This window comes from Chrysemys picta, chromosome 2 (assembly GCF_011386835.1).
Source record: "Chrysemys picta bellii isolate R12L10 chromosome 2, ASM1138683v2, whole genome shotgun sequence".
Taxonomy (NCBI): Eukaryota; Metazoa; Chordata; order Testudines; family Emydidae; genus Chrysemys; species Chrysemys picta.
Window position 1 is genome coordinate 92,782,268 of NC_088792.1, and position 13,620 is coordinate 92,795,887.

Consider the following 13,620-nt stretch of genomic DNA (forward strand, 5'->3'; position numbering starts at 1 on the left):
TTGGTGATGTGAAAGAAACAGATTACCCTGAGGTTAAGCAGCATCACCAACCTGCCAGTCTTCAGTAGAGGGAAGAAAAACAAGAAAGCAAGGGAAGAATGAAAACAGATTGCAACTGAAGAGTGGAAAATTAAGGTGTGAAAAATGTCTACAGTTTGATTGACCAATACCTGCTTGAAATCAGTGAGGGGGCGCACACCAGTGTAAACCAAATCATAGAAACATATAATAGCTACCTAATTTAAACAAAGAAGTTACCATACAATACTTAAATTCTGTTACAATATAATTAAATGTTTATTTCTTTCTGCCCTATAGCAGTATCACCCTTTTCAGCACAATCTTTACTTTCTAAATAAAGCACTAGGACATTAACCAGAGTTTTCACAGAAACAGGTACTCCTTTCAAAATATGGCTCACCTCTGGATAAAGATTGAACCTTTTTAACGTATTAATCACCAGAGGATATTCAGTTAGTTTATCGTTCATAATCATCCACATTCCATTCCAAAATGATGGTGCTTCAATAATCGTCTTGAAATAGGAATAATAAAGGCCCTAAAAGGATGCATAATTTAGCAAAAATTAATCAGGTAGTACTATTTGTATTGTCCTATATAAGATTCCTTCTTTTAAGTGGATTCATTATTATAAGACTAAGATAAAGCTACACAATTTTCCAAGCTTCTTCATTTTAATACCATTTTGAAACTCAGTTGTCCAAAACACCCAGAGAACTTCCATTTTGTCTCAAAAGAAACATGAAATAGAGAAAGGTAGTTAAAAATATCCCATGCAGTTAGGATACATGTTTCATTAACAAAGCGACAGAGAAACTAGTATATGGGGGTAAATGTTCACTTTTTAACTGTGTACTTCATTAATTAATAACTTTATGAAGTTATATTAGGTCACAATATCATATGTTTAAAATAAAATATTTTTGAAACCTATTTGAAAGGGAACTCAATTTATATACAAATTGGTACCTCAAAATTAACATATAAATATATGTTACTTAGAAAAAATAACATACAAATGCTTTATTTCTGTGGAATTTTGGAAGTTATACAATCAATTATTGCAGACAAGCTTTCAAGACTATAGTATCACTTTTTATTTAAATTATTTAGAAGAAAAAAAGATCTAACCATTTCAGTGCGAAAAGCCATCTCTCTTTCCAGCGTCGAGAGGTGAGAAAAATGACGGTCATTTTCAAAAAGAGTTGTAATATGACACCTGCATGAACAAAACCTATTCAGTTTAAATTTTCAGGTTTTGAAACCAGTACTGATTTATACATACGGAAACCTTTAGTAAATATTTTCACATCAAAAAACACAGCAGACCTAATGCAGCTACTGTAATTCAATCTGGTGTCATACTGATGATTACTTTCCACTCTCTCTCTCTTCACACTATCCATTTTAAGTGAGTTAACTAAAATAAAGAGAACATGAATCTACAAGTGTCTCTTGCAATACCATTAAAAAGGGATTTTTTTTTTTAAAAAATCAAATACATATATAAATAATATTTTATAATAAATAAAGTACAAGAGATACGGGGGATCAAAAGCTAAGTGCTCTTAGAACTAACAAATCTGACTTCAGGGAAGGAAATTCTGATGTATGCCCACCAAATCAGTGAATGGTCTTTGGGGGGAGGGGAACACTTGCCAGAGGAAATATATATTTTGCCTCTGCAAGCATGTGGAGTAGGGTTGGCTCCTTCTCTGGAAGAGAGAGGAGGAGAAAGGAGCAGAACAGACATACAGCCAAGTGCCTCTATCCCTTTATTAGGAGGAGGGGGGTTGCAAGAGAAACAGCACTAGATACTGTTAGTTTGGGGGGGTTCGTTATAGGTTTTGGTGGGTTGGGTTTTTTTGTGGGGGGGTTTTTTTGGGGGGGGGGGGAGGAAGGAAATAGAAGGGCTAGGGGAGCAGAATGGCTGGAGTTGCTACAGTTTTTTTCCACAGACACGTAGAAAAGCAGTCACTGATCCTTTCACATATATTGCACCTTTAAAAAGTGGGGAGTGGGACTGGAGCTGAGGTCTTAGGAAGAACAGGTACTAACTGGGAGGCCAAGAGCCTACTGTGCACACAAGAGAGCGAGCATAAGTAGAGAAGCCCTGAAAAAAGGCAAAATGGGATACAGAATTAGTGCATTTATTAATGGGCAGAATTAAATGGGGAACAGAAAGGATTTATTTGGGGGACCTCAGAACTGACTGGATGATAGGAAGGAGTGCCAGTGAAAATATGCATGGCTTCGAGGGTCACGGCCATATAGGCATTTTTCACCTAGACAGTAGATTTTGCCCTTGAGCAAAATATTTAGGGGGAAATCTTTCAAGTCCAGAATCACAAAAACAGAACAATTCTATGTTAAAGACGACAACTTTCACTGAAAGGAAAGATATGAAGATAATGGATAAATTAGTAACCCCAGTAGCTTATCCATCCATCCATATATATGTTACTTCCCTTTTTTTAAAAAAAAACATAGTAATATTTCTAATTACTTATATCAACCTTAAGCCAATAAAAATAATCTTACCAGTGTAAAACTCCTGCAAAAGCAGCTGTTTAAATAAAAAAATTAAAAAAAAAAAAAAAAAGGAGGTGAGTGTCTTCATTATCAAACATTTAAACTTAAACAATGTTCTTTAAAATAATTACAGAACAGTTATTTGGAGCTTGCACACTGCAGACGGTGCTCAACTCAGCTTCTAGGAGAAGGAAAGAATAGGAGTAACCTGGGCTGCTTTTGAGATGAACTTTTTTGGCCAACACTTAAACATCTGGAATTAAATGGACAGTATTAATACATAATACTTCAATACATACTATGGATCATTCAAATGGACCAATTAGAATTCAAGCCATTTATTTCAAATGGCAAGAAAGAAAAATAATAAGCCGTTAAAAGCCAGATGTCACATCTAACTTTGCTGACACAGTACACTTTAATACACCTAAGGGCTTGTCTATATTTACGCGCTGGTTCAGCGGCAGGCAATCGAACTTCTGGGTTCGATTTATCGCGTCTTGTCTGGACGTGATAAATCGAACCCAGAAGTGCTCCCCGTCTACTCCGGTAATCCTGCTCGGCGCGAGGAGTATGCGGAGTCAACGGGGGAGCCTGCCTGCCGTGTCTGGACCGCGGTAAGTTCGAACTAAGGTATGTCGACTTCAGCTACATTATTCACGTAGCTGAAGTTGCGTACCTTAGTTCGAATTGGGGGGTTAGTGTAGACCAGGCCTAAGACAGCAATACTAGTCAGATTTTTAAAAAGTAATATATTCTACAGTTAGCATCTTGTATGTCACAAGATACCTTGCATTGAATAAAAACTAGAAGCAAAACAAAGTCTATATGACTAAAGGAAAAAACAAGCACAATGTCTATGTATTATGTTAAAGAAAAAAGTTACTTACAATTACTATGAAAATCTGTAATGTAAATGGCACAGAAAAACATTCCTTCCCCAGCAAACAAAATGCAGCTAAAAAAACATTTCTCTGACTATAACGTTACATACAGCTTTTAATAAAAACTTAGATGTTTGGTCATATAATTTACACTACACTTTAAATTTAGAAATATTTAAATTTAGAATATTTTTACAAATACTTCTGGGATAAATTACATATAAGGGTAGTCTAGTAGTCCCTGTGTTATTTTTGAATTAAATTCAATTTTGCAGTTTCAGCTTGTCTCAGATTTTTGTACTGACAATGTTTACATGCATTCTAGTGGAAAACTCGAAGTTTTGATTGCAAGGGAAGCTATACATAAGGTGCGTCAGGAACGTAACAGCTAATATTTAAATCACCAACTGTATGTTTCAGAGTTAACTATGCTGAGAGGTATGGGGCAGTTCAAAACTCCACAAGCTACTACATCAGTCTGTTTGCAAACTCAGTAAGACAACACTGCATTACTGTATATTCAGTTAACCTTAAAATGTTTTCTCCTCAACCATGATCGCAAGAAAGCTTAGATTCTGAAACAAAATTATGACAATGAGTAGATTCCGTGACGCTGCAGGGGCGGGGACTAGGGTGACATCATGGCCGGCTTGCCTCTTGATTGGATCGGGGTCAGGCCATGTCTGGCGGCTCTTTCCACTGGCGCGGGGAGGCCGGCACCGGGAGGCTTAATAAGTCAGAGGCTGCCTCAAGCACCTCCGGAGTCAATGGGAGACACACTGAGACCTCGCTGAGGTCCGGGGATCTAGACCAGTCCGGACTCGACCGCACCCCGCCACCCCCGGGGCGGAAGTCAACAGGACCTTGGGAGGATGCGGTTGTGGCTCAGCTTGACCCACCGCACTCGTGGACACCGCCGGCCTTTTAAGGTCCTGGTGGGGTGATCTGCCCCTCACCGGCCTCTTCTTTTTTGCGGGCACCGGAGATGGTGATCTTTGCCACATGGAGGCCGGTTTTCTATGTCCCGATTCTCTCCGGTGCCGGGACTTAGAGGACTTAGACTGGGCCCCTCCTGTCTTGTTAGCGATGCTGGAGCGCTGCACGCCAAGGATGAGGCACTGGGAGCCGGATCGGCAGGCTCGGGGTCCAAGTGTGGCCATCAGGAGCACTCTGAGTCTCTGCTCTCTGTCCTTAAGAGTCCTGGACGGAATCCCCTGCAGATACTGCACCAGTCTCTTTGGTGGCTCTCCCCGAGGCACCTCAAGCAGGAGGAGTGAGGGTCACTCTTCGGCATAAACTTCCCGCAGTCTGTGCAGAGTTTAAACCCTGGGACCCAGGCATGCCCCAGCGGGGCGACGAGTATGTTGGGGGGAAGCCCCCCAACAACTATTAACTATCTACAACTAACACTAACTCTAAACTAGGAGAGAGGAAACAACTATATACACTTAGAGGAGACACTGCTAGGCTTGCTGCAAGAGCGAGCAAAGTTCCAGATAGCTGTCACCGGCGGTAAGAAGGAACTGAGAGGGTGGAGGGTCGGTGGGCCATTACAGGCCGGTATGCCTAACTTCAGTACCGGGCAAACTATAGTAAAGAACAGAACTATCAGACACATAGATGAATGCTATTTGTTGGTGAACAGTCAACATGGTTTTTGTAAAGAGAAATCGTGCCCCACCAATCTTCTAGAATTATTTGAGTGGGTCAACAAGCATATGGACAAGGGTGATCCACTGGATACAGTGTGCGGGGATTTTCAGAAAGCCTTTGACAAGATCCTTCACCAAAGGCTCTGAAGCAAAGTAAGCTGTCAGGGGATAAGATGGATCAGTAACTGGTTAAAAGATACAGGAGTACTTGTGGCACCTTAGAGACTAATAAATTTATTAGAGCATAAGCTTTCGTGGACTACAGCCCACTTAAAAGATAGAAAACAAAGAGTAGGAATAAAATGGTCAGTTTTTGGAGTGGAGAGAGGTAAATAGTGGAGTCCCCCAGGGGTCTGTACTGGGACCAGTCCTATTCAACATATTCATAAATATGGGAAAGTGGGTAAACAGTGAGGTGGCAAAAATGTGCAGATAATACAAAAACTATTCAATATAGTTGAGTCCAAAGCAGACTGTGAGGAGTTACAAAAGGATCACACAAAACTGAGTGACTGGGCAACAAAATGGCATATGAAATTCAATGTTGATAAAGGCAAAATAATGCACATTGGAAAACATAAAATGATGGGGTCTAAATGATGGGGTCTACTGAAAAGGGAAGCCATTCTTAAGTCACAACACATGGCACAGATCTGCCAGCAGAACAGAGGCTGAGATTTCTTCATACAATAGTCAAAATTTACTGGTAAATGACTTATACTTTCAAGAATTCAAGAAGGAATATAAATCAAATTATAATTTGTTATATTCTGACTTGAAACTTAATTATGGCAAAAGAATAACAGTTTACTATTTTTCAGGCTAACTATATAGATTTATTGAAAATTAAACTGGGTGAGGTTTTCCAAGAGTTCAGCTCCTAATGAAGCATCTAAATGAAATGACCAGATTTTCCAAAGAAAGAACAATTGAAGCTGCAGGATGCTGAGCACTTTTAGAAGTCCTGCAACTTCATTTAGCTGCCTAAATTGGAGCTGAGCTCTTGTGAAAAATCTCACTCTAGTAGTCGGTGTTTAGTACTTTTGAAAGTCTGGCCCTTTCAAGATTAGGATTACAAGATGAAACCAATAACAAAACTGTCAAATGTTTGTCAAATGTTCACATTTTTAATCAGATTTTGAAGTAGACCTCACATATTTACATTAGTATGGATTTATATTCTGTAGGAATAAATGGGCATGACATTTATACCTGGAGCATTCACTTGTTAGCCCTGGTGTCACGGCCAAACTTCAGATCTGGAAATTATATTCTGCCTACCTAAATCCCCTCTGAAATTTCAGCTGAACAAAGTAGTCAAATCCTGCCTGAAACTGGTTGTTTAGTGTTGCTGTGCCTTTTAAACAACAGTGATGTTTCAGACTGAGAGGATGCTGCATGTCATTGGTGAATGAAACAATTTATTGACAATTTACTTATCAATTACTTCGTAATAGGAAGAAATTTGCTATTTAAATGTTATTTCTCTAATACAATTTCTTCTAGAATCTAGCCAGGCTTAGGGCTTGTCTACACTACCCGCCAGATCAGCGGGCAGCGATCGATCCAGCGGGGGTCAATTTATCACGTCTACTATAGATGCAATAAATCGACCGCTGAGTGCTCTACCGTCGACTCCAGTACCCCACCAGAATGAGGAGCGCAAGCGGCGTTAACGGGAGAGTGTCAACTGTCGACTTACCACAGTGAGGACACCGCGGTAAGTAGATCTAAGTATGTCGACTTCAGCTACTTTATTCACGTAGCTGAAGTTGTGTATCTTTGATCGCCCCACGTGGTAGTGTAGAAAAGCCCTTAGGAGATATCAGTAAGATCAAATACCACTATCAGCAATATCACCCAAAATTTTACAATATATTAATCTTATTTTAACACCAAATAACTTCAAAGATATTTAACAGATAAATTTGATATGTTGATTTTATTTTACTTTTTTTTAACTTTAAGATCCAGCATTTTCATTTAACATGGCAAACAGATATTTTACAATAATTTCCAGTAGTGTGGCAATAAATTTAATTTTTATCTCATGAGCATAATATATCAAGGAATCATCTTCCTCTCATCCTCAAAAATATAACAAATTTGATATTACATCCACATATGGTTAAGTGCTCTTAAGCAAATAATGACAACTAACAAAGTGTTACAGAGATTACGGTATTGAAGCAATAAAGGTCACAAGCTAGGGCATGTTTTGGAAAATAATGACTGACCAGAAGAAAGCTGATGACCCTAAACTTCCATCTTAGGCCATTAATCACAGCCAGTTATTAATTTCTCCTGTAAGTGTCCTGGGACAATGGCGTTACTACCCTATAAATTTAAAAAATTGAAAAATATGGGGCTATTTCCCCCTCCTTTTCCAAAGTTACATTCTGAACTCCTACACTAACAGAGTAATAATTTTCATAAGTTGTTAGGGGAAGAGGATGTTTGTAATGTTAAGAATAAAAAGATTTAACTGAGTGAATAATTAGTTATTTATTACAAGTTCCAGATGCATTTCTAAGGAATTATGAAAAATCAGAAGTGTACACACACATGCACATGTTCACACATATATGCACACCTAATAAAAAGTAACAAGTATCAGTCGAATACTAATACATTTGTTTTGAAATTTGCATTTTAGCTTGCATAAAGGATTTTATTGTTGGCTTAACTGTGCTCTCATTTAAGTCAACACTAACCATTATTGAAAAACCCATCCTAGATATTTATTTGTGAGAGTGAGTGAGTGGTGCACGGGCACCAGAGACACATACACACACAATGCAACAGGAATGATAACTATCATGCAAAGAAGCATCAGGGTTTTTTTCCCCCTTCAATTACATTCCAGACAAACTCAGATATAGTACATTTTTATAAAGCAGTGAGACCTTAAGAATTGTTATGTTTGTCTGCTTACCTAGTATAAAAGTGAACCATATCTTGCTATCTGCTCTCATGATAAAGGCCCCTTTTTCTTCAATAAATACTGTAAAAAGAAAATAACTGTCTTAGCAGTATTTAGATTTAAACTTCAAACAATTAAAAGCAATTTCATTTAAAGAGACTGTTCGCAGGCTGCACCATTAATATTCTATAGCCACCTTGACTTGACTTCAAAACAGCTGAGATAAACTAGGCACAAAGTGAATAAACATATTTAAAAACAAAAATCAAGGTGACTACAATAAATATTTTATTTCTACACAGTTCATGAGAAGTGTTTTTAAAGACATTTTGGACAAGAGAGAGAGTACTTAACAAAATAGATTTACATTTGAATTGTCCAACTTTGTAGCATAAAGTTTTGACTTTTTTTTCTTTTGCACCAATCAATCCCCCAATCCTTTTATCAAGGCACCTGTCAAGTGCCAGGTAGATTATCCCAATAGTAATGAAGCTAAATAAAATTAACATTGTTTTAAAGATGTAGTTTCTGATGCTGTATAAATGGTGTGTAATGTCCTGTATTGGTTTTATAAAAACCTTCAACATTATAAGGTTTTTTTCTCCTGCTTCCTGGCTGCTACTTTCAGGGTCCTTTCTCCTTGAGCAATTGACTCTTACAGAGTTGGAACAGTGAAACTGACCCCACGCATCTGACCGCTGTCAACTCCAGTTAAATATACAGGGGGCGGAATAGAAAGAAACATCCCCCCCCCTACTTTTTCAATTAGAGAGTTACCCCGAAATACAATTTCCAGGCAAATTGGTTTCCAACCTGCCAGCGGCCTTCGGACAGCGGGGAGCGCTCCCCGAGCAGGGCATGGGGGGTGTTAAAGCCTCTCCTGCCCCAGGGGCTGCGCTGCCTGCCAGGGAGGGGGGCTGCGTGTGCCTGTGGCAGCCTCGGCCCAGCAGCACCCCAGCGTGCTGGGGACAGGAGCACGGAGACGTGGCTGGGAGAGGGGCCTCGGGGCTGATGCTCCCTGAGGGGAGCAAATCCGGTTAACCCCCCTTCCCAAGGGGGGCACAAGATGGAAGCGGCTTTGTGCACAGCCCCCCGCGGTCCCGCTCACCTTGGAGCCCGTGTCTCCAGCCCCGGAGCGACCCCTCTTGGCCCAGGCCCAGCAATTCCCTCACCCTCTGGGCCAGGGGGGCGCTGGGTTTCTGGGGCTCGCTCTTGGCCCCTTTCCTCCCGGTTCCTCCCTTCCGCATGGCGCCGGCCCCGCAGGACAGCTGCCTGCCCGGCTGCTTTTGCTGCAGCCCGCGGCCGCTCCTGGGGCTCGCTCCGGGCTGGGGCGCCCCAGCGGCTTGGGGCGGGGGCGGCTGAGCGCCGAGGGGCTTGAGCGGCGACTCTTTGTGTCTGCCTCGGGTTTGCACGACCATCTCCGCATAGTCCCCGCTAGTGGGGGTGGGGGCGGAGCCGGGGAAGGGCGACGCCCCGGGGCGGTCACACTCCGCTCTGCCCCGCCGGATCTCAATGGGTGGTGCTGGTGCTGGCCCGGGCCGCGCCGCCTGCTCCGCCCCGCAGGCCACGTGGAGCAGGCGGGGCGCCGGAGCCGAGTCTCGCTCCCTCCCCGGCAACGGGCACCGGGCGTTCTGCTGGTAACTGTCACAGCAACGGCCGGACGCCGGGCCCGCGCGCCGCCCTCGAGACCAACGGCTCTGCCCCGCCTTCCTCTCTCTCCACCCTCGCTGCTCTGACCCCGACAGCCGCCCTCCCCCAGTGCGGCTCTGCCTGCCCTCGCCCCTGCTGCTCCCTGAGCCTCCGGCCTCTCCCATGCTGCTGGGAAGCTTGTCCTGGTCCCCTGGCCGCCTTGCGCCTTGATCCCCTCCTCGGGGCTGCCCCTCTGGCGTCGCCTCCCTTCCTGCCCCACACCGCTTCCCGGCTCCCTCTTGCTTGGCTGATTTCGTTAAAACCTTTTCTTTAATTCAATAAAGTGCTCGAGCTGGAGCGGAACGGTCGGGGCTTTGGGTTGCTTTTAAATGTCAGCTGGGGCGGGGAGTCGCGCTTCGTTCCCTGGAGCTAAATTGTCAATCGCTCCCCAGCCGCAGCAGATGGCTCCCCTGGCCCTCCGCTGTGTGGCTGGCTGTGGTTTACGTGATCATTTGTTACAGCGATTGCAACAGCCTAGTTATGTCCGCCCACAGCTTTGAGAGCTTTGTGTGGTTTCTGAGGGCCAGACGCTCAACTGGGGCAAATATGTAGTCAATAGAGGCTTCACCAGCTAAGGATTTGGACCAGGATTTAAAGTCTCTGGCTTTCATGACAAAGGATGTGATGATTATTATTATTTTGCAAATGGGTTTCAGTGAATCATTTTAAGCTTCTCTCTCTTAAAAAAAATCCCACTCATGCACATTGTCACATCTAGGGAACACTTGATAGTGTGTACTGTGCTGTAGGACTGGGACACTTGTTGGGGTACTAGAAGAAAGAATTTCTGAGTTCTAGGCTCTTTTACTAAGCAGTCTGACTCCTTCATTTTATAGGGGATGGAGAGAATAGCATAATAGCAGCACACAGTATAATTGAGTGCCTGGAAACATGGATAATCCTACATATTCTCGGTCTGGTTGTTGTGTATGTGTACCTCTGGAACCTGAAATACTATTTCACAACTTTCTAAATCAGTCTTCTTAAGTAAATCACAACAGCTATCACTGCACCTCCTACACCAATAATTACAATTACTAAGAATTACAATTCCTCTTTCTCCAGAGGCGCAAATACAGCACTACTGTGACAGGAGACTGTGTTGCAGCAGAACTCTTTCTCCATCCCAATTGTGCTTATTTGGCAGGGGACTACTGAAGCCAAATAGTATCAGATCTGAAAGCAATGTTAAAATATATATTGTTTAATTTACATTTTTAGAGTGATTAACTAGAACACAGGGTAGGGCCTCCACCCACAAATACATATCCTTTTACTGTAGCTTCTCCTCCAGATTCCTTTCATAGTTTTTCTCTGACCCTTGATTATTGTCTGTCCTGTAACTTATGTCTACTCTAACCACTTACACTCCTTGGTCCTGTTCTGTATGTTATCTCTGTTCAGCCTATCTTCTGGTCCCCTTTCTCACTCTGTACTATATCCTTCTGCTTCTCGGTTTTCTAGTCTTCTGAATTTTCTCTGCATTTGTCTTTCCTCTTGATTCTCTTCCTACATTGTTCTTGGGTTCCTACACTTCTCTCCTTCCACATCAGCAGTTTTGCAACCTGTCCTAAAACTTACAAAACAGTTCCTATTTTCATGTGCTTCTCCTGTTTCCTGAGTATCTTTTAGGAATCTTAATGTTGGAATTCAGGGTTTCAACATCATATTGTACATCAATAAGTTCCATCAATGCATGATAATATCCGCAACATGAGTAAACAATTGCTTCTCAGACTCAGCTACCAAGGTAAAGGGTACGTTATAAAAGATACAATGATAATGTAAGATAAAAAACATATAAGACAACAAAAATAGTAAAAAGATTAAGATGAGAAGCTGGGTGAAGTGAGGCCTCAGGAAGTTGTGGTTTACCCAAGGTCAAACAGGAAATCCATCACAGAACTAGAACTCCAGTTCTCCTGATTCCTAGTCCTGTGTTTCAATTTCAAAATCACACACTCCCTGCATCCATACTTTGAACAGTTCTTTTCTAGAGTCCAAATGTATAGCAGGAAAATATTTGGGAGTGGGAGGGTAGCATTGTTTTTTTAATAAGAAAAGGAACATGGGACCAGAGATTTCCGTGGCAATTGAAAAGACAGTGGGTCTCACTCAAAGAGAAAGAAAAGATGGAGTACTGGCAGGAACAGATTTAATAGTGGGCAAATGCCAACTGGGGTCTTCTCTGTGTTGGGCCCTCTTGGAGCCCTCGCTCATCTGAACATCAAAGGGGTGCAGTAATTCACTCGGTCCTGCAACTCTTTGATCTAACCCATGCCTCTCCATGTCAGACTCTAGAGCTCCTGCCTAGCTCTGTGGTTTTTCTAGCTCTCTTGTCAGCTTCAGTCCCCCACTCCATGGGCTTCCAGCCTCAGTTCCACTATATTCCGTCCCTACCATCATTCCGTTCTCCCTTGCAACCTGTTTTCACACCCTCACCCCAACTCCAGTCATACACTATGTCAGACCCTACCATTGGAGACCGCCAGTTTACTTACTAGCTGGGAGTGCAGTTTTCTGCTGCAGCTCTTAGGGACACAGCATGAACTTTCCTGCCCAAAGGGAAGAGGCAGCAAAGGTGGATATATGCACATCCAATTCTGGCCTGCTCTAGGCCCACAATGTAACTTAATCAGCCTAGGAGCAACAGTACTACCCTAGTGTTGTGGCCCCAACAAACCTTGGCAGGGCCCAGCACTGGAGCTTACGGGAAAGGCTGCCTAGAGCACAATGCAGCTGCCGTATGCAATGTCTGCCCTGGGGTAACTCTCGATTTGCTTGCTACAGGCCCTTTACGGCCCCTATGCACTATCACAGTAGCGTATGGAGCCATAGTAGAGCCCAGAATAACACCCTGGCTCTTTATTCTTAAATTTGTGCCTAGATAGTGCTAAGGACTTGCATTTCTTGTGCCATAAAGGGTATCCGAAGAGGGAGTAAAAACCCATCCTTCTGGACAATTGCAGCAATCCTTGCATCCTTTCTTCCCTATATCTGTGTCCACTTCCTGTTTGTTCTAGTAGTCTTAGCTCTGTGCACATGCATTTATCTGTCCAGTGATAAGTATTAATATAAGTTATATGCCATGTAAAGCTTCCAACAGTGTGTACCATAGGAGATGGGGAACAGGAAATGGGAATCCAGGACTTTTAAATGATTTCTCTTATTTGGAGCCTAAGATTTTAAATAAACTCTTCTCCAAATTCTACTTGTGGTCATCAAACACAAAAGATAGATTTCTCTGCCATTTGGTTGCAACTTATTAGATACGAAGCCTATACAAAAGAAAAATAATTAAACCATTTTATATGTTTGAAATAAAAACAAAGCTATTTATGAGACCAAACAGCTAAAAAGAATATTGCGAAATTCTACTCTACTCTTCCTATCATCTGATTTTTGTCGTCTTGTTTTGCCTTAAACCCTAGCTATGTTTGCCTGTTGTCCAGATCACCTGGTCCTCATAAAAACCAGCAAGTAGCTCAGTTGAACTGTAGGGAGGAGCAGACTCCAGCGGGAGTTCCTAGGTCAGGTGATAGAGACCAGTTTATATATGACTGACTAGGTCAAAGGGAAAAGGACATGTCTGATACATTGACATTGTGCTATTCTGAAGAATTAAAATTGAAGTCCTGGGAAAAAAAAGGGGGACTGGAATATTCTGGCTGGAGGGTGTTCTGGTGCGCAGTCAGCCTGCTGGCACACACTCAGTCTCACTATTCCATCGGTTTGTAATGGGAGCCAGATTTTTTTAAATAAAGTAGCAGCCATCTGTCGATAGATCTAATCACAATTATTATTTTAAAAGAGACAGGAGAGAGATGCAATCTTATGTATATTTGTGACAGCAGAGATCAGAACACTCTTACATATTCACCTGGGGTTCAATTCTCCCCCTCAGGATACAAATAATTCC

The 13,620-nt window shown here is 42.2% G+C and overlaps 1 protein-coding gene across 9 annotated transcripts in view; it reads right to left on the bottom strand.

The window, feature by feature from the left end:
• Positions 1-13,620, bottom strand: part of TBX20 (T-box transcription factor 20) — a 188,712-nt gene that overhangs the window by 88,352 nt on the left and 86,740 nt on the right. For 8 of the 9 annotated variants that reach the window (XM_065583768.1, XM_065583765.1, XM_065583767.1 and 5 more), the window contains 4 exons: positions 8,025-8,093; positions 2,563-2,587; positions 1,153-1,240; positions 422-559 (listed from right to left, as the gene is read on the bottom strand). In XM_065583768.1, coding sequence (XP_065439840.1) covers positions 422-559; positions 1,153-1,240; positions 2,563-2,587; positions 8,025-8,093 — 320 coding nt within the window. Of the gene's footprint in view, positions 1-421; positions 560-1,152; positions 1,241-2,562; positions 2,588-8,024; positions 8,094-9,120; positions 9,723-13,620 lie in introns of those variants that run through there. The other variant, XM_005307221.5, reaches the window with a different exon arrangement.